General features: G+C 46.6%; 1 protein-coding gene across 3 annotated transcripts in view; it reads right to left on the bottom strand.

The window, feature by feature from the left end:
* Positions 1-19,864, bottom strand: part of adkb (adenosine kinase b) — a 90,862-nt gene that overhangs the window by 22,523 nt on the left and 48,475 nt on the right. For all 3 annotated transcript variants that reach the window (XM_080021734.1, XM_080021735.1, XM_080021736.1), the window contains one exon: positions 343-513. In XM_080021734.1, coding sequence (XP_079877860.1) covers positions 343-513 — 171 coding nt within the window. The remainder of the gene's footprint in view (positions 1-342; positions 514-19,864) is intronic.

Below are 19,864 nucleotides of genomic sequence, written 5' to 3'. Positions count from 1 at the left end.
TAAAACGGGTATGGGGTGGATGAGAAGGAGGAAAAAAAGAAAAAGGGGAAAAAAGAAATGGCCGACGTTTCATTTTAATTTTTTTATTATTATTTTTTTTTATCAAGGAGAGAGAACATCTTTTTCAGAAACGAGAGTCGAGCCTCCTCAGCGGCTCCTCGCTACGACCTCCCGCCCCCTTGGAGCGCATGTCACGGCCACGCCCACACGCGTGAATCGGGTTTCAAATGTTCACGTGAGCGCACACACAAACAAACACGACGCGACACAAAACACACCTCACACCAAGAGAGTATCGGCTTTCGTTTGTCCATTTTAAAAACACTTATTTGTTCCACTTACCGTCTCATTGCCAAACAATATGTCGACATATGGCATGACCTTCATCAGCGGCTCCTTGAAGAACTGGCTGATGAACGGGGCCGAGAGGTTCATGCAGAAGATTTTGTTGTTTTCGGAAGCGTGCTTGGCCACCTTGAGGATGGACTCCGGGGACACGGTCAGGAAAAAGCCCTGGAAGGGAGGAAAAAAAAATAAACAATGCAGAAAAAAAAAAAAAAAAGATAATGTTCGCTCAGTCTCTTTCAGTTTTGATTGCCCCCGCCCGGGGAGCGATCCCCACGGCTCCCGCTGCACAGACGGCATTGTTTGCGGTCCGACAGCATAACGTAGGCCAAAACGGACCAAAATGCAGGCTCCGCCGGACTCGCACAGAATTTAAAGGGGACCTATTATGAAAAACTTCACATTTTCAGCGCTTGTGCACCCGTACAATTGGGTCTCTGATGGGCCTACTAACACACAAGCTGTGAAATAAGACCACCCAGTCCGTTTTTGGTGAGCTGCCTATTTTAGAAAACATGTCATCAAACAAGCCGTTCAGATTTGCGATGCCTTCCTACGTCACTTGGTTCCTTGGTAGAAGGAACTGAGCTACAAGCACCGCTGGGAACTGCTCTGTTTGTTTGAAAGAGCAGCACAAATGCTTTAAAAGGAATATGAATTAATACCAACTGTCTGTGAAGAAACTGCAGACGATAGAAATGTAAGTATTTACCAAATAATTCTGCTGTGTTTCTTTCGAAAAAAAGACTGCAGGCTGTGGTGCGTTTCTCCAAATAAAACCAATAAAAATAGCGTGTTTTTGGTGTAGATGTATTTATTTTATCCGTCTTATTTCATTTTCTGACTTTTACGCAAAACAAAAAAAAAACCCGCGTGCGGTGTCCGGGTGCGGTATCCTGAGCGTTGTCCTGAGCCGTGTCGCCAACGAAAGTCGGAACAAACTTTTAAATTACGCCTTGTATATCTAATATGAGTGAAAATTCAGCAACTGGATTGCTAATTCCTCACCTCAAATTTGTTCAGAAACAAGATTTTGGTGGACTGATGAGGTGCAATCAGTGAAGGTTTACAGACCCGGGCGCCATGCTCAAACCCCATTGGCTCAGAGAACCTGGAGCTTGTGCTCAAACCCCATTAACTCAGAGAACTAGGGGCCTCAGGAGAGAAGCGCCACCCACTAAACAGACAGTTGAGAGGCATGTTAGAATGTCTAGAATATTTTCAGCAAAAAAAAAAAACAAAAAAACCTCAAAAACATGTTTTGGGGACCTCAGAGACCTATATTAACTTGTTGAAAACGATGCCTGTTGAAGCATAATGGGTCCCCTTTAAACCTGACTAATCTGCGGCTTTCGTGTTCTGTCGCTTTAGGCTGACGAGGTGCGGTGGCGTCAGAGGTGCTGCAAAACGTTTATCTCGAAAAATGATTTCTTGGAACACATGCCAACAAAGGAGAGGAAGAGGACAGGGGGAGGGAAAAAAAAAAATCCATCCAGGACAAAGCTGGTGGCCGCAGTCCAAGGCTTGTACTGGAGGAAGCAGCGTGCACGTATCCGATGATGGGTGGAACAAAAGTCTCGTCGGGACTCTCCTTACTTGGAAACAGGAGAGGCAGGTCCAGTCTTTGTGTGAATGAATACAAATCAGGTAAGGAAACACCTTTGTGTTTCAGGTTGAAACCTGAAGCGAGACTCTCCTGCAAACCGCGCACAAAAAAAAAAAGAAAACATATAAAAAAATAAAACACTCCTTTGATACTGATCTTCTTAACCTTGTTTTTCAGCAACAAGCTTTTCTATAAAACCACTGTGTCACAATAGGAGCGAGGGGGAAAGGAGAGGAGGGGGTTAGGGAGAGGGGAACAAAAAAAAAAAAAAAAACTTTCTACATGGTGATACATCTAATCTTGCTGAAAAGCCCCTATTGTTGGAAACAGTGCGGTTCTCATTAAAACACGTATGACATTTGCCGCAACGGAGAAGCGACCTTCGTGTAAAGGAACAGGGTATGAGTCCTATGAATAGAGGGCAACTGAAGGTATTACGATGCCGCGGTGAGTGAAGGCTCGACAATAAAAATGTCTTGTCCACAGCACTGTCCGGTTGCAGATGAGGTGTTCTGCAACGGGCATGGGAGCACAAAAGCGGCTCACTCTGAGCTAATGGCCCATTATTGACCCTGACATCTTTCTTTCGCAGGGTGCCAACGTGTCAGGAGGGGAGATCGTTTTCAGACACAAATGGTTCCCCCTTTTTTTAATTCTTATTTTTATTTTTTATTTTTTAAATTGAATATAAATTGTCACGGTTACCATAATGTTACAGATGATCAAAGGCCTGTGGCTTGATCAAATATCCTGAGGGGTGGTGAACTTTAAAAGCCGTGCCACGGCCCCTCTAATCACACACTGGCTCTATGTAATTTACCTCTAAGTACACTATCGCTGCCAATGCCCATCCCACTGGATGGCCCAGATTGTTCACATATGCCTCTGAATGTAATCCATTTATTGGTTTTTTTTTTTTAAATCAGTTAAAATGATTTGTGCACACAGTTGGTTTTAGAACATTAACTATTTGAATCACTTGAACATTAACTGTCTATTTATTTATATAATAAAAGGTATTCACACCTTTTTTTCTTAAAGCCTCGTTGAGTCGACTCAGGAGTGACCAATGCATTGATAAAGATTATTTATCTAATGTTTATTTTATTTGCAAATATCAAAAACATACTACATCTGCAAGACTTTGTCCACAAACAGCCCAGAATATAATCCCCACTTTACAGGGCCAAGAGCTCAGAAAGAGCAGGATCTAATGGATAATGAGACAGTTCACCTTGTTTGTGAGTTTAAAATGGTATAAGGTTGTATCAAAATTAAGACATGAGGAAAACACACACACACACACAAATAAAGGAGTTAAAGGGGGGTGGCTTGGTCTGAGTAATAGCTATTCCACGGAATGTCTCTGTAACTCTCTTCAGTACAGCTAAATGCAAATGTCTGTTTTTTGGTGTTGACTTTGGCCCAGAACTAAGAAATATAAACAAGATCTACATTCAAGTATAGAAATGTAAACAAAAAACATTTATGTGATTTTGTGCGCTAAAACGAAAACTTTTTCGAGGCATCCCGTTCATAAAAACAGGGCAAGGCAATTGTTTCCCAACAAGCTCAGAAACTCTGTGACTTTTGTGGTTTGTGGGTAAAAAGGCAGAAGCCTGAGCCATGTGAAATTCCAGTTCCCATCGTTACTTTGTCTTTGCGGACGGAGACACAGGAGAAGTTAAGTCTTTAGCGCTGCGGTGCGGCTCATGTGTCCAGAACGCCAGATCCGGTTTCCCCAGGTGCCAGGGACCCTTGTGAAGTGGGATGCGGATCACATTTCCAGGTCAAGGTGATCAAAGTGCTGATCAGTTTTCCTGCACTTTCCATCCAGCCAAAACATTCAATAAAGCAACGAGAAACCCAATTTCCTGGCAAACAATGCTGCGAAGCAAAGTTTGGCCCCCGTCAAGCGGCAATTTGTGGGAGGACTTGGAAAGCAACACATTCATTTTCAGTGTTTATCCTAGAAGAGGAATGACTTCCACTTTACTCACACAAAGAAAATGTCTAAATGGTAGACTGAGATGAAACTTGTGGTAACCCAACTATGGAGGTCTTGCTTTGCAGCAACAGCAGAATGCTGTCACACTTTCTGTGCATTGTATCAGTGCCCCCCCCCAGGCACTTCACCTCTGAAAAGCTAGGCATGATGGATGGCATGGTGTCACTGAGCCTAAAATAAAAGTGGACATCTGAAGGGTAAAAATGATCTATTTTGGGAAGGGCATTTTCATTTGTGCCACCAGAGGTGGTCATGGAAAAAGGAAAAGCTTTTTTTTCCCCAGGTCTATTTTAAATCCTGCTGGGATACGGGGAGTGTTTCAAACACGGAATCATGACGCTTTTGTTTGACACTTCCCATTACTCAGTGGATTGATGGGAGAGAATACAAACCATCACTGCTTCAAAGTGCAAACACGGCTGCTACGTTTGTCCTAAATTCCAAGTCTCTGTACTGTGGCTCCGTCAGTGAGAGTTGTGTTGCGGTGCTTATTTCCTTATGGTATGGAAAGCCCAGCAAGCGTTGCTCTCGATGGTGTTCAAAGGCTGCCCCTGCCATGCTCTCCCCTGTCATTACCATAGGCAGCCCTCCCATCATGCTCTCTGATGCAGAGGGTTAACATTACACAGAATTAGATGTCACACAGATCAGAAGTGTGCGTGTGATGCCACACACTGGACCCCTCTCTTCACTTATCTTTGTGAAAGCACCGTCATGAGGTTGGATCGATCGCCAAGGTTTGGAGCTTCGTTAGCTCAGTGTGACTCCGACTCCATCGAGGCCCCTCTGGCACACGAAGCTGGAGCTCAAAGACCAACACTACTCCCCTGGACCACAGGGCTCTGCTGTTTATCACAAATACACACATGAAAAACGGAACCTCACAGAGGGGGACACGACAAGGGTGAGTATTTGTCAGTCTAGCACCAAGGTTAACGGCAAGATAAGACAGACAGGAAAGGAAGTAAATGCACGGGCTATAAAGTATCTTCAGTTGGTACTTTGTAGTCTTCAAAAACAGCCACTATAAACCAATCAGCTACAACATCAAAACCACTACTTATATGCACTATTATAGTGTAGCTCCCCCTTGTGCCACCAAAACAGCTCTGACCCGTGGAGGCATGGACTCCACAAGACCTCTGAAGGTGTCCTGTTGTATCTGGCACCAAGACGTGAGCAGCAGATCCTTTAAGTCCTGGAAGTTGTGAGGGGGGGCCCCCATGGATCGAGCTTCTTGTTGCAGGACACCCCACAGATGCTCGATCGGGTTGATATCTGGGGAATTTGGAGGCCAAGTCAACACCATGAACTCTTTATCATGTTCCTAAAACCCTTTTGAGGAACATCTTTGCAGTGTGGCAGGGCATATTATCCTTCTGAAAGTGGCCACTGCCATCAGGGAATACTATTTTCATGAAGGTTGAACTTGGTCTGCAACAATGTTTAGGTAGGTGGTACGTGTCAAAGTAATATCCACATGAACGCCAGGACCAAAGGTTTCCCAGCAGAACATTGCCCAGAGCATCACACTGCCTCTGCCGGCTTGCCTTCTTCCCATAGTGCATCCTGGTGCCATCTCTTCTCCAGGTAAATGATACGCACACACCTGGCCATCCACATGATGTAGAAGAAAACGTGATTCATCAGACCAGGCCACCTTCTTCCATTGCTCCATGGTCCAATTCTGACCCACACATGCCCATTGTGGGTGCTTTCGGTGGTGGACAGTGACAAGTCTGCAGTTACGCAGCCCTGCACTGTGTGTTCTGACACCTTTCTATCATAAGAGCATTAACTTTTTCAGCAATATGTGCTACAGTAGCTCTTCTGTGGGAATGGACCAGACAGGCTAAGCTTCAAGGCACAATCCTATCACTGGTTCATGACCCAATCACTGGTTCACCGGTTCACTGGTTCACTGGTCGTCCTTCCTTGGACCACTTGTGGTAGGTACTAACCACTGCATACCGGGAACACCCCACAAGGCCTGTCGTTTTGGAGATGCTCTGACCTAGTCGTCCAGCCATCACAATTTGGCCCTTGTCAGAGTGGCTCAGATACTTATGCTTGCCCATTTTTCCTGCTACAAACACATCCACTTCAAGAACCGACTACAGTTACAACTTAATGTTGTTGCTGATTAGTGTATATTCCTCATAAACAGTTTGAGAAGATGGTGAAGGCAGTCTTTTGGATTTTTCAACAATGCAAACAAAGTTTTTAAATCAGAGTAGCCGGTTGTAAAAATAGCCTCCGCAGGACTCCAGAATACCCCATCTGACTGCAAGAAGATCCAACCGCACTGACGGCATCTGCTTCCTCCTTCTCGAAAATTAATTTATCATGTTCTGAGGGACTTTAGCAGATATGGGGGGGGGGAATTCATCCGCTTCCTCTGAAGCTTTTGAAACGGGGCCAATTTCAATGGAAACTAAAGGAGGCCATGCATGTACAGGCCAGTTGCAGATGAAGAAATTGTGTGTTTGTGTGTGGGGGTATCAATTCGGCCGAGTACCCCAGGGCAACGTAAATGTGCCACAAACACTGGATTTAACAACTGGTGAGAGACATTACTTAGTAACTGCTCCAGGATTTTCTCCCCAAATGTTCTCTGGTTTGAATATCACTTCATTACCAAGCTAACATATGTTTCCCTTATGCTGCGGAGGTCTCTAGTGGTGCGCATGAGATATGGAGAAGCAACAAGGGGGTCATGTCGATGGCCAAACAAACCTGGCCAAGGTCGCTCTAATGAGCGTGGACAAAACAAGACATGAGAGCCAACCACACGCCACTTCAGGGGCCCGCGTGTCACGCCGCGAGCCTGAAACTAGTAGGGCGATCAGAGAACATAATTACATTAACCTCATGTGCCTCCATGGCATAAAAGCAATGGAAAAACAACTACTAGCCCAGAAGAAAAGTTATTTATCCTTAATGAGAGGTTATGAGGTTTCTGGCATCACAACATTGAAACAACTGGTGTGGTTTTAGTGGGTAATACTGATGTGAGATCTGCTTCAGGGGCTCCTCAAATGGCTGGCTTTTGCTCTGCCGTTAAGCTCCACAGTTTCAAAAATGTGTTGGCCGGGGTAAGAGGCCAGCCCGAGAGGGAGAGCAAATGCCAAGGAATGTACTTAAGATCTAAAACAGACAAGATTTAAAAGACAAGGGCATTTAAATGCCAATACTAATCCACAAAATAATTCAGTGCACAGAACAAACTGTCTCCGCTTACAAATACCATATGTTACCTGCGTTGAGGAAAATAAATTAAATAAAGAAAGATAATTCTAGTAAAAAACAGATGTTTTCTTCCTCAAAGAGTGCTGATCGTGAAAATAGGCTACACCACGGAACTTTGCTCAACACACACTCACACCTTCAGGCTTAGGGGAAGTTGATTTTCCGTATAAACTGTTGTTTTGCCACCATCTCGGCTCGCGAGGGCAAGAGCAAATTGTTTGGTTTGCAGGGAGTTAAACTTGCTAATGCATACACTCTCAAGTGTCCTTGTCTACCACACTGCACTTAATTAGCATTTTAGCACAAGCAGTTCTCTCCTTCACTACCTCTGAAGGGGAAACAACCCCCTATGACGGACAAACACACACACGCACACGCACACACACACACACAGTTGGTGAGGGTTGATGGAAAATGGAATAAAAATCTGCGTTGCTCACTTATATGAAAACAGATGTTGAGACTCCAGACCTCTCTCGACACAACCGCCTTGAGAAAGACATAATATATGGGTCAGATGTATTAAGCAGGAGTTCAGTGTTGGGCTGTCTACACTGCAGAGGGGTTTCTGGTTTCAACGGACTCGGCAGCCGCAGAGGTCGTGCAAAGACAGAAAGCAAATCTCTGCAGACACTCTTCCACAATGTTGCACAGAAGTGAACCTTTCCAAATGTGCCACTCGCTGGATGTAAATGAATTAGCACACTTAACTTGGACGAGACAATATTTCACTGTTCGCCGTCACTCCGGCGAGGGGCTAGCGCACCAGGTCGGAAAATTGCAGGTAATTGCTAAAGCCATTGAATCAAATTTGGTTTTGGTTGAAAGGCTGAAATAACAAAGCTCTGATTGCTAAGAAGACAAGGGCAGGGCACTCCGAGGCCCGGCTGCTTGGGAGTTAATTTGATACATATTTCTCCCCCTCGCAATGTCTGAGGTACTGGCAGGAGATGCAGAAAGGCGAAGGAGAGGGAGGGCGAGACCCCCGGTCTCTCCCCGAGTTCTGTCCGTCTGCCATCCAGCATTCAAGCAGCCAGAGAAGCAAAGGGAGCGCCTTCGCACAACATTGTGCGAGGGCTGTCAAACTCGATGCAGGAGCCCGGTGCCTGCCGTTTAGAGTTGAAGGCATGGGCCTGCTTAAATTCCGTTTACTAATAACTTCTGACAGTGAGCGCTAAGCAAAGCAAAGCTGGAGTACACATGGCAAAGAGTGAGCACTTCATTATTCATGGCTGTTTAAAAACATCTAATTGCAATTGTAAAACGATGGCCCCAGATGAAAACACGAGCAGCTATCAATGGCTCTCTGCTTAATCACCAAATTAGAATTTGAAATGAGTGCAGAGAGTTGGAGAATATTACAGTGGTTTTCTCAAAACGGCAAATCACAGTGAACGGCCACCAGAACCTGGAGGCGTCTCGCGACAATTTGGGCGGGTTCGTCTGCTGGAAAAAGGCGCACCAGGCCATTTCACTTTAGTGAGCGTTTAAGTTGTGTAATGGAATGACTTAGCCTTAACTTCTTGAACTGATTAAATCAACTCATTTTAAATAGCATTTCACTTGTGTCCCATTCTTGCTAAATTATACATGGTCTTCACTCAAACAAAAAAAATTATTGACGAATCCCTTGACCAAGTGTGGAAACTCAATAGCCTCAATGTGCTTGACAGAGGGGACTCTATATACACGCCTGCTGAAAAAAATGGCATAATTGGTGTAGAATGGTGGGGGGGGGATAACAAAAAACATATAGCTATTGAGAATGACGAGGGGTAAGAAAAGCAGCAACTGTCAAGGCCAGGAAACTTCACAGTTCATTTCTGTTATGTAGGCTCCTTTTTTTTCCTCTTCTTCTTCTTCTTCTTCTTCTTCTTCCCAGCTCTCGATGATGCTGCAAGTCAACTCTGATCCGCTTGGCTTTCTTCAGGCTGCGGCAGGAGAACATATGGGGCACACGGAGATGATGTAAACACATGCAGAGGCAGCGCGAGGGGGTAAATAAAATAATAATGATAAAAAGGCATGTTCGGCGCGGTATTGTTCCGTGTTTGTTTAAGAGTAGAGATTCTGGAATAAAAAAATAAAAAATAAATAAAAATGTGAGCGTTTTAGCCACACGGCGCCCGGGCGGGGTCCACGCCAGGATAAAAACAGCAAATTTGTGACGTTGTTTCAAAGTATGGGCCCACAAGCGCAGGGATGACATCGGTATTAAATACATTTAGAATAACTCACTAAAACATCAATCAACTGATTAAAAAATTAAGTACTATCAACCCTGGGCGTCGTAGCACTGTATTATTGCGCACACACACACACACACACACACACACACACACACACACACACACACACACACACACACACACACACACACACACACACACACACACACACACACACACACACACACACACACACACTTCTGCGTTTGTGAGATAATTATGTTTCCAGTAAAACGAAATGGTCTCCAAGCCGCGTGCACGATGGACCTTTTTAAGCCGAGGCCGCTCTGGGAGAGCGGTCGCACTGTGGTCCCGCTTATTACGACAAGTCGTTCTCTGAGAAACACAAGAGAACATCTTTCACGTCTACAGCTATTTTTCGGAACAATTCACGGCGCTTCAAAATTCAAAGTAGAGGAGGCAGCACCAATGGGACCTCCGCGTGCGCGCGGTCCCCACCCAGACAAGACGCTGCGCACCCCAAAGAGCATTTTTGGGGCGACGCTCGGTGACTGGAGGAACCCCCTCGGAGGCCCAGTGAAGCCGGCAAGTGAAAGAAACGGCGAAACAGAAACATTAAATTCCCGTCCGCGCCGTGTCATGGTGCGGTTGAAGAGTATCCATTACTTAACGTACGCCCACACTTCTCGCAGCTTATCCTCAACATGAAAAATTACCACTTAGGGAAAAAATAAACGTATGAAAGCCGGTCTGAGGGGCGGCGAGGTGGAAGGTTGCCTCCTAATTGCTGGAGGGGAGCGAAACCTCGTAAGAGTAAACAAAGTCTGATCGATGGTGGGGATTATATCAGAAAGAGCCTCTGGCCTTTGGCCAAGACGAGCAAACACACTATAGTCTCTGTCTCCACTTCGGTTTAAAAAAAAAAAAAAAAAAAAAAGACGAAATAGTGGAGGCAAGGGCTGGTAAGTAAAAAGCGTTATTTCAGAGCGCCAGGGAGGAGATTGAGTGCGCTACAACAGCAGATATGTCATGTAGCCAACTAGATCACTGCCTGGCTGTGTGTATCGGCCAGAAATGCCGGCAGATAAGAGGACCGTGTTGCGGGTTTGATGGAAGGGTGTTCCTGGCTGGGGGCTTAGCTTCAGGTCAGGCTGCACTCCCACGGCATAGCGAGTGGAATCCCAGCGCAGTGTGTGTGTGTGCGTGCGTGCGTGCGTGCGTGCGTGCGTGCACGAAAGCCCATGCGCAAAAGTTCAACAAGGCATCGTGAGCCGGTCACGGCCGGCGACAAATGTATTCCATACATTTCCCCTCGGCTTCCATGTGGCAATTGCAATTCGCATAAGCCACTTAAGGAAATCTGGGAGAGAAAGAAGGTGTTAAAAAAATAAAAAAAAATAAAAAAAGAAACCCTGAGCGGGGCTTACAAGTTATTGGAGCCTTTTAAACACAAGGGCTCACACACCTCCTCCTCACAACAGGTCTTATAAAAAAAAAAAGTCTGTTGCCTTTTAATCCTTAAAAAGGTATTAGGAGGGAGAATGACATAATTCATTAAGTCTGAAATAAATATGTAGGACGCAGCAAAGACTGGAATGTAGTAATGGGGGGGGGGGCGGGGGGCGATATAGACAGTTAAAGCACACTTTGATTATTGCAGTGTTTTGGATCTCATAACTCTCCGAGAAGGAATTCTCAACTACTCGATACATTTGTTTACGCCCGCGATTCATATTTAATTCAGAATGATCTTACAATTTTCGCCCAAATCAAGGACGCTAAAATTGTCTACAGGCAACGGCCCGGAGACAGGATTGATTTTACCCAAGTCATCTCGAGAGAAAATTGGGAGGTGGGGGTGGGTGGGTGGGTTGGTTTGGGTATTGATGAAAGTGTGCGCATAGCCAGCACAAAGCCTTGGGAGCCTGTACAAGCTGTTACCATGGTGGTTTCCCATTAGAATAACAAACATTTCCCCTGGATGTTTAACATCGCTTCCCAGTGAGCACAACCCTCCCCGAGCCTCAGCTAGCTCGCCCGCCCTCTCGCTCTCTCTCTCTCTCTCTCTCCGTCACCCGCTTGTTCTCTACCTCGATTCCACCCCCCCCCCCCCCCCGTGCCGCTCTCTCTCTCTAGCACCTGCCTTCACATTTTCCACTTCTAAAATTCCACCAGCCATTTGAAAAGGGAGGGGGGGGGGGGTTGAAATATGAAATACGGTTACGAGGAAAAAACTCGAGTGCCAAAAAAATAAGGAGTTTTCTTCAAACCGGTAATAACTTTCCATGGGAATAAGGAGAAAACTTAAAAAGAATAACACTTCCCCTTGATTTTCTGCTCCTACCACTTTTTTAAGCAGGCAGTGAATTTCCTGGAGTGATAAGGGCTTAGCCAATGTAATCCTCAGAGGGCCCTTCTCTGGCATGCCAGGAATAAAGAAACCTTTCCCCCTTGGAGAAAAAAAAAAAAAAAAAGAAGAAGAAGAAAAAAAAAAAAAAAAAAAAAAAAAGAGCGAGAGAAAGAGCGAGAGAACGAGCGAGAGAACGAGCGAGGCAACAGTAGGTTGGAGAACAAGGGGGGGGGGGGGGGAGGCAGCTGGCCGGGCATCTTCCGCACACGCTGGGGAATGCAAATTAGCATGTGTGGAAAGAGCAGCTGGACTTGTCTCAGCTGGACATCAACAGCAGAATATTGATACGACAACGCGAGGGGGGCTTCCTGGGTTCGGGGGGGGGGGGGGGGGTTGGTCCGGGGGCCACAGGGGCCGCCCCCTAATTGGCCTCCGCACGGGAGCCGCCCATAAATGTTTCACACACGGGCTGATTCATTATCGGTTACTTTTGACGGACCGGGGTGGGACTGGCGCGAGGCGGGGCCAACCCCCTGAAACCGCGCGCCGCGGCACCATGTAAGTCAGCCGCTTCCCTGGCAGGGCCGAAGATGCGATTGTGACCTTTCGCTACTGATATTGAAATGAGAGCGGGGGGGACGCGACTTGTCACGCTGCGGGAGCGGGGCGGCGGGGGCCGCATTTCAAGCGCCGCGCCGGAGACGGGTGGCGATACGGGGCCAAAAACTTAAATAATTCACCGATTTTGCCTCAGCATCGATATGCTGAGCCACAATGTCTAGTCACTCTAAAAATGTATATAAATGCAACTTAAATACTTATAATAATAATATTACAATAAAAAGCTCTCAGATAGCTATAACCATTGAACAGATAAGTTGTGTGATAAATGGGGTTGAACACAAATTCCCCTATTACTTAACTGCATCTGGGTTTTTGTTCTTATGCCATGTCGCAAACTCTCCTGTAATTTCCCCTCAGTCCCTCCACCTTGTTTCCCCGCCCGCCTCCCCACCTGCAGCCCATTCCCCTCGGCTTGTATACCTGTCCCCTTCCCTCTGTTCGCCGCCAGATTGTCTTGTGTGTCGTGTGGCCGAGCGCTCCAGCATCATCCGCTCCTGTATTTTCCTGAGCCGCTCCTGTTTCTTGACCCCGCTTGCCTGCTTTCTGGACCTGGGTTTCCCTGCCTGCGCCTCGTCCCATTTGTTTGCCTGATCTCCTGGTTCTGACCTTGCCTGTTGACTTGAGTGAACTGAACTCTCCTTGCTACTTGCTCTGTCTCATTGTCGTTGAGTTTGGGTTCAAACCTGATAGTACCGGTGGACGTTACAGGGTCTGGTAAAGAAAAAAAAAATATACAAAAATAAAATAAGAAAATTGATACAGTACTCCAATACATTATACATTTCCAAATCGATTATACAAATCGATTCGAAAAATTGCAATATCGATACTTTGTTTGGTGGTTATGCAACCTTTTACTGAATACCCCCATAGTCACAAATGAAACTTAAATATTAAATTTCTGTATTCGACCGAATTTGCACCATGAAATATTTTCGTGATGCATGTCAGATGGTTTACTGATCGGTAGGAATTCTCATTATGTATAAAAGATCGATATATGGATATAGAACCTTATTGTGACAGTTTGTATCTCAATCAAATTGTGAGACCGTGCCCCATATCCGGCCCATACCGATGAATAATTCTAATGATTCAAAGTTTGAATCAGTTTGAAGTTTTAATTTTTTTATTATAGTCATGGGGATGTTCAGTGTGGTTTTTGACGTATAGATTTCTTTTTCAATATCCAGCATGGATCACTTCATGACAAAAACCCCCAAAACAAAACCAGTAGTGCAGGAATGGCTGCTGCAGATCACTGGCAGCCATTTAAGAACCCTGAGAAAAGCAGCAGAGCGTTCTCTCTGGGTGGTTGGTTACATGTGGTTGGCACATTTGCATCTTCAAAGATGAGCACAGACAAGCTCAATATGTGTGAGATGTGTCTGGGCAGCATGTGGAAAACCCCCAGTATTTCCTCCACCACCCCCAAACCCAACGCGCACACACACACACATCAAGCATGTGATGTTCTGAGTTCCTTTATCTGTCAGACGCTTCAATCACAAGTCACTTCAACGGGGGAGCTCTGCACAAACTGTTTGGACTGGATGCACGAGAAAAGGAAAAAGGGAAAATGTCCGCTCGCCGCAACATGGCGCGACATTACAAAAGTTAAGAAACAATTCCACTGCGGGGAAACTCGAAACCCAATCGCAAAACCATCAGATACGTCGGGGACGGCGCGAGCGCAGGTTGCACCGTCGCCTGGAAAATGAGGGTAAATTACAAAAGAGGGCCTGCGCAAATCAGACGTGATGGCTTCATTTGAGCGTCGGCCTCATTGGACACGTCCGCAACCAGGCTGCGCGCACGGGTCAGGGGCTTTGAACTCCACGAATCCTTCCCGCCGAAACCGCCGCAATCATGGCGCCGCACGACAACCGCTCCAGCATTAGTAAACACGGACCGCCGCTGACTCCGCCGCTGGTGGCGACGGTGCCAGCAAAAAGCACACGATCACATCGCCACAGAGCTAATGTTAATCTTCGTTGTGGCGTCATAATGTTACACTAAAGGGTTGTCTATTTTATCTTTATTTTTTGATCCAAAGCATTGATTGGTGGTGGTGGTTCCTAAAGAAGATTAATACCGCCAAAGTGTTTGCATCGGTTGTAATCGAAACCATTAGTTAGTATGGGAGAAGGAGGACGACGGGAAGGAAACAGCTGCGTATCCAGAGGAACCGTCCAGGTCCTCTCTCTCAGGTTCTGTCGGGTGTCGTTTTGGCGGGGAAAACGCGTCAAGCGATCCGGACAAAAGCCCAGCTAAATGGAAACCAAACCCGGGCGGGACGACCGGGTGTCAAACACCTCTGCTGAACCAGAAAAGAAAAAAAGTCACGGCGCGGCGGCGGTCGGAATGGAGGGCAACTCGACGCTGGGGACCGGGCCCAAAAATAAAAACGTGGCCCAGGGGAGGAGCAGGCGAGAGAGAGAAAGAATAAAATAAATAAATAAAGACACCTCCCCCGGAACGCCTGCTATAAACACAGGTTAAGACGTATTCACTTCCAGGGATTGACACCAAAGTGGCTCCTCATCCTTAATCGTGTCTCGTTTATGTCTTCCGATGATTTGTGAGCCATTTGCATAGGACTTCCTTGTAGGGATGCATCAATGGTCTCCTCCACTGCCGCTCGCTACATAATTAATACATACGCTGACATGACATGGATATGATATGACAAGAGTATCAGAGATGCGGGGTTCAGGGGGAAAACAGAGCTGAGCGGATGCATTTTTCATGAACTGCAGTGTTCTCCAGCCAAAGTCGTAGACGTGACGTTTCGCCTCCGGAGACGCCGGGGCGCAAAAGGGGCAAGGGAGGCAACATCGGCGGCCCGGTGGAAAACAGAGCGGGACGTGCGATTTCCGATCACACGACTGAATGTTGGCTTAAATCTTCGCCGCTTCTCCCCCCGTTGGCGGCCAAACGACAAAGGCCTTTCTTTCATCTCTTCCTTCCATTCACCGCAGACGTCTCACCATCGTCGGCAGCACAACGCCGTTTGAGGCGAATTAAAGGGAAGAGAGGATATTCGCGAGCGTCCCGTTTTTCCCCCAAACACTTTGTTTGGCAAAGCTATAAATAGCTCTGTGGATGGAGCCGCAAAGGTGCAAAGGAGAATTCATTCCGCGGCGCATTTGGACAGGGGTGGCTGCGAGCCGCCTTCCGGGAGGGTTGCCTTGGAGGGGTCATTCCTCCTCATTCGGAGCCATTACCGCCCCGCTGTCACCGTCGCTTCGTCCCCTCACCCATCACGGAGCCCCGGTGCGACCTCGCAGCCTGGCGCGAACCGCGCAACTAAATCACATTCTACGCGCAAATGGCCGGGGTTTTGCCGCATCTACTGTATCTAATCGGATGTGTCCATCTCCCCTATCCATGCACGGTCACACCGAGACGCGAACACACCGGAGCAGCCGAGAGGGGCGGACGTCTCTCCAGGGGGCACATACTTAAGTCGGGTGTGTTACGAAACAGGCTACCGCTGATGTGAACCAGAAACAAGGATTTGCTTTTCTGATTTGGGGAGAGGATGGCCGACAAGTAATTAAATACACAGAAGTATTCAGTATGTGGTAAAAAATTATTCCTACTTTATACTTTAAAGAATAAAACCTAGTGGAAAGCACTAGTTACCAGAACTTTGCCAATGTTGTCAGGTGCCCCCAATAGCCACTTACCCGTTCCAAAGGGCAATAACTTCCAATTCAAAATGGCTCATCTTATTAAAATTGTGACAGATTTATTATTATAGTTGTTTAACTCGCCTTAACCTCTTTGCAATCAAATCACTCTATGGGTTCAAGGAAACGCCTTCCCAGTGAGGTACAATCATTTTATTATTGTGCTTGATTTAAATACCGCCTGCATGGTAAAGCCTAGAGACCCCACGCGGAGATACATCCTGTTTCCCTTCCCAGCCGCCGCCATCCAGCAGTTTGTACAAAGAAATACAGGTAAAGAAAACATTTAAAAAAAACATGAATCAAGGCACTTTGAGCACTACAGAGAAAGAAAAAAAACCTCCTTGTGTATAAGAGATTTAAGAGGGGGGAAAAGCTTTATACAATTTTACCGTGGAAAGGGAAAATGATGGGTGCAAAGCCAGTACCTCGCTCTTCTCAGTCTGTTATTACTAATAAATCTGACCAGCGGATATGGATTTGTCACCATCAATGTCACTGGACAAGGCCACATTAACACCGGAGACTCCTTGTGGCGGGTGGCTGGAGAGATGGGCCGCCATATATTTTTCCATGCACTGTAATTGCTGCTGCACAAAGTGCTCAGAGGTGAAATCGTGCCACAACAGTATGGTAAAGGATGATCAAGCATGTCACTGGAACCTGCGGGGCAAGGATTGTCATTACCTCCAGGACATTGATGATTGGGAAGCACTTATTCTCGTGGAGGAGCCGCAGTACAGTGAAAACAACCAAATGCCTTCAGCAAAATCAATACAGTCGGAGCTGGCGGAATGTAAATAGGGACCATTCCGGCTGCATGACATGGGATGATGCACCATTACTTATACCGGTTCCATTCAATGTCATCATTAGCCTCTACGGTGTCAAATCCGCTCAATAAAGTGCATTATTTCCAAAAGGATAAGCACTGCATTAATCCTTTTATGCTGCTTTCAGCAGGATGGAGTCGCCCATAGATAATATTAATGCGTTTAGGTGTCAAGAGTGAGATGGCCAACGCTGATAACTCAGATGTAGAGTCAACTTTACAGATGGCAATCTGCCCTGGACCAGCTACAGTAATAGGCGCAGGAACAGGATGTGCTCTAAAAGCGCCACTTCCCGAATGTTGTCTTCAAAGAAAACGATAATTTTCAAGGGGGCTTCCTGAACTGAAAAGATAAGCCGGCGAACGGGGGAGGGAGAAAAATATAAATGATGCTCGCCTCGGAGAGGAAAAATAGCTTCCTGATATAGTCCTAGCTCGCTCTTTAAGGCTGACACCTAGAACATACAGTTTATCAATTATACATAAAGCCAGAATCCATCTTCTGTTGGCAGCTTGTTTGGATCCAGCTCCAGCCCCTCAGAATGTCAAAATGTTACTGGGAGCCGCACCACCCCCCACCACCCGCCCACCACCCGATCCCATCCCGCCTGTCTCCCTATTTCCCCCCCGCCTAGCAGCCTGTCTTTAAATCAAACCCCTTTTAGGTCCGAATTTATTTTTCCTGTAACAAATCTGTCTTGGCAAATGACATCAAATAAAGGGGGAGAATGACAGCCTGATGTCTATGCAGGGAACATCAACCTTGCTCCAGCAGCCTCCTCCCAAGGTGAGTAATCATGCAGAGGAGCGGTGCAGTGTGTGGATGCCAGCCAGAGTCCAAACAAACCCAGAGTCTGTTGCTCAAGATAAACAAACCAATTAGGGGGAAGGCATGTTATTCCTCAGTCGGTGGGATATTTGCTAGATGGAAAATAATCAATGCATTCTTATTTCCACAGGGCCGAGCCAGAAAGTCCTGAACAGAATAAAATCTAGGCGGAGAGCGGGGGAATGAAATTATTCATTACGAAAAGAAATAAATAATGGGACTAAACTAGCTACTAGTCATGTAATTAATCTGTGCAGCCTCGGTGGAGAGAGGAGAACACAGAGGGGAGGATTCATCATAGCTTTTTTTTTTCGCCCCCCTGCTCCCAGGGATACATGCCCTTCTTGTGTGGATGAGTCAGCTTACATCTTCTGACAATTTTGAGCCGAGGGCTTTGTCAAAAGGAACCACAGTTATTGTTTTGATTGTCCCCCCCCTTGTTATGTTGGGAGCGCAAAATGCTTTCAAATGTGATTGCGCCACAGCATTTGAAACTGAGGCACGCACATATATAACATCAAAAGGAGATGTCTGCTTTTTATTTACGGCCGACAATCATTTGGCACTTTGGCGCCCTTTCCCCCCGCCTTCTCTTCTCCCCCTCCGCGTTGGAACGCGCGGCCCTAGCGGTAATTGCGAAGAGAGGCCCATTGGCCGGCGACGGCATTAGACGACTGGGCTCACAGTGCATGACATTTAAGCTGGCCAATAAAGACGGACGTGCTCGTCAACGCGGTTGTGGCCTCCGCCGGGGCCCGTTTCAGTGAAACTGGAGGACTTTGCGGGGGTGGACTTGATGTGCAGCTGCTCTGGCTGCGTTTTGACTCTCCCCCTCCGGGGGCCGGGCACCAGGCTCACCGCTGGCAGCGCGCACCACGCCGGGAAAGAAAAAAAAAAAAAAAAAAAAAAAGGGCAACGGCTAACAATGCCCACACATGAAAAATAAATCACAGACAGCTTGTTAGCATGGCGGTGGCGCGCTGGGCAGACAGAGATACAGAGGCGGAGGAAGACAGGAAGAGGAAGAATCAGAGAACTGGGTTAAGAGATTTAATGTGCCGCCCGAAAATCGGACACTTGCCAGACGTCCAAATGTTCCACCAGCGCAGCAGCAGACGGCTAAGTCTCGATAAAGCCTCCAAAGCTGCTTACAATATACACTCGAGAAACAATAGATAAGGGCGGTTCACTTTCAGAGGCTGTATCTGGGAATCGACCATGTTAAAAAAGTAAACACTTCCCCGACGCGGGCTACCTCCGCTGCATGACTGAAACCCAGGCAACGGTGTTACAGCCAATCCATGTTCCCATTCAACGCGACGCTCTCGCAAGGATTACATTTCTAAATAATTATGGGATATCATCAAACCAAGTCATGAGGCTCTTTGAGAGAAACTGAGCATAAACACAGGCAGTTTCCAATGGACAACTGCCAAACTGGCAGGGAGAAGATAGGCGCTGGCTTATTACGGTCTATAAACAAATTGCAACTACATAAAGGGGTAAATATGAAACCTTGCAGAGGGAAACAATTCCCAGTGAACTCCAGGGTGTGCCGAGCGGAGACACGCATCTGCGGTGAGCCGTCGTCAACCGGTTTCGCAAACTGTCAAGCTGACCTGCGAGTGGGGAGGGTTGTGCGGCGAGGAGAGTATTCCTATGCCATTTATTCCGTGCTGTACGCTCCGGCGTGATGATATAACAAAGTCTGACACTTAACTCTGCTCGATATCTTCTCCCCCAGGAGACACGGTAGCCTAAAGCGCCTGCGGTTTCAGAATGGGAATCTTAATCAGTTACTTTCCCAGCAGAGCCAGTTTTTCCACTCCCTGGTGAGAGAATCAACACATGGCTATTAGCCATGTTTCACGGCCCCAGTGTGGCTATTTATTTTTCTGCTCAACATTACCTGACAAATAATTACCCCAACTATTCAATTAAGCTATGGAGGGCTCACATATGTCGCCATACCGCTGGAGCCCTGCATCTTATTCCACATTTCACAAATGAAGGGACTTTCGAACAAAAGCTCAACGTGCTTTGACGGGGCGGAAACACAGGGTCAAGGTAATGGAAGGAAAAAAATATCATTAAGTCTGAACCATTTCACTTTGTTTTTTTTTTTCATCCCCTTTCT

The sequence above is a fragment of the Zeus faber genome, assembly GCF_960531495.2.
Source record: "Zeus faber genome assembly, chromosome: 20".
NCBI lineage: Eukaryota > Metazoa > Chordata > Actinopteri > Zeiformes > Zeidae > Zeus > Zeus faber.
Note: the sequence above shows the minus strand (reverse complement) of the source record. Positions and strands in the feature narration are given on the sequence as shown.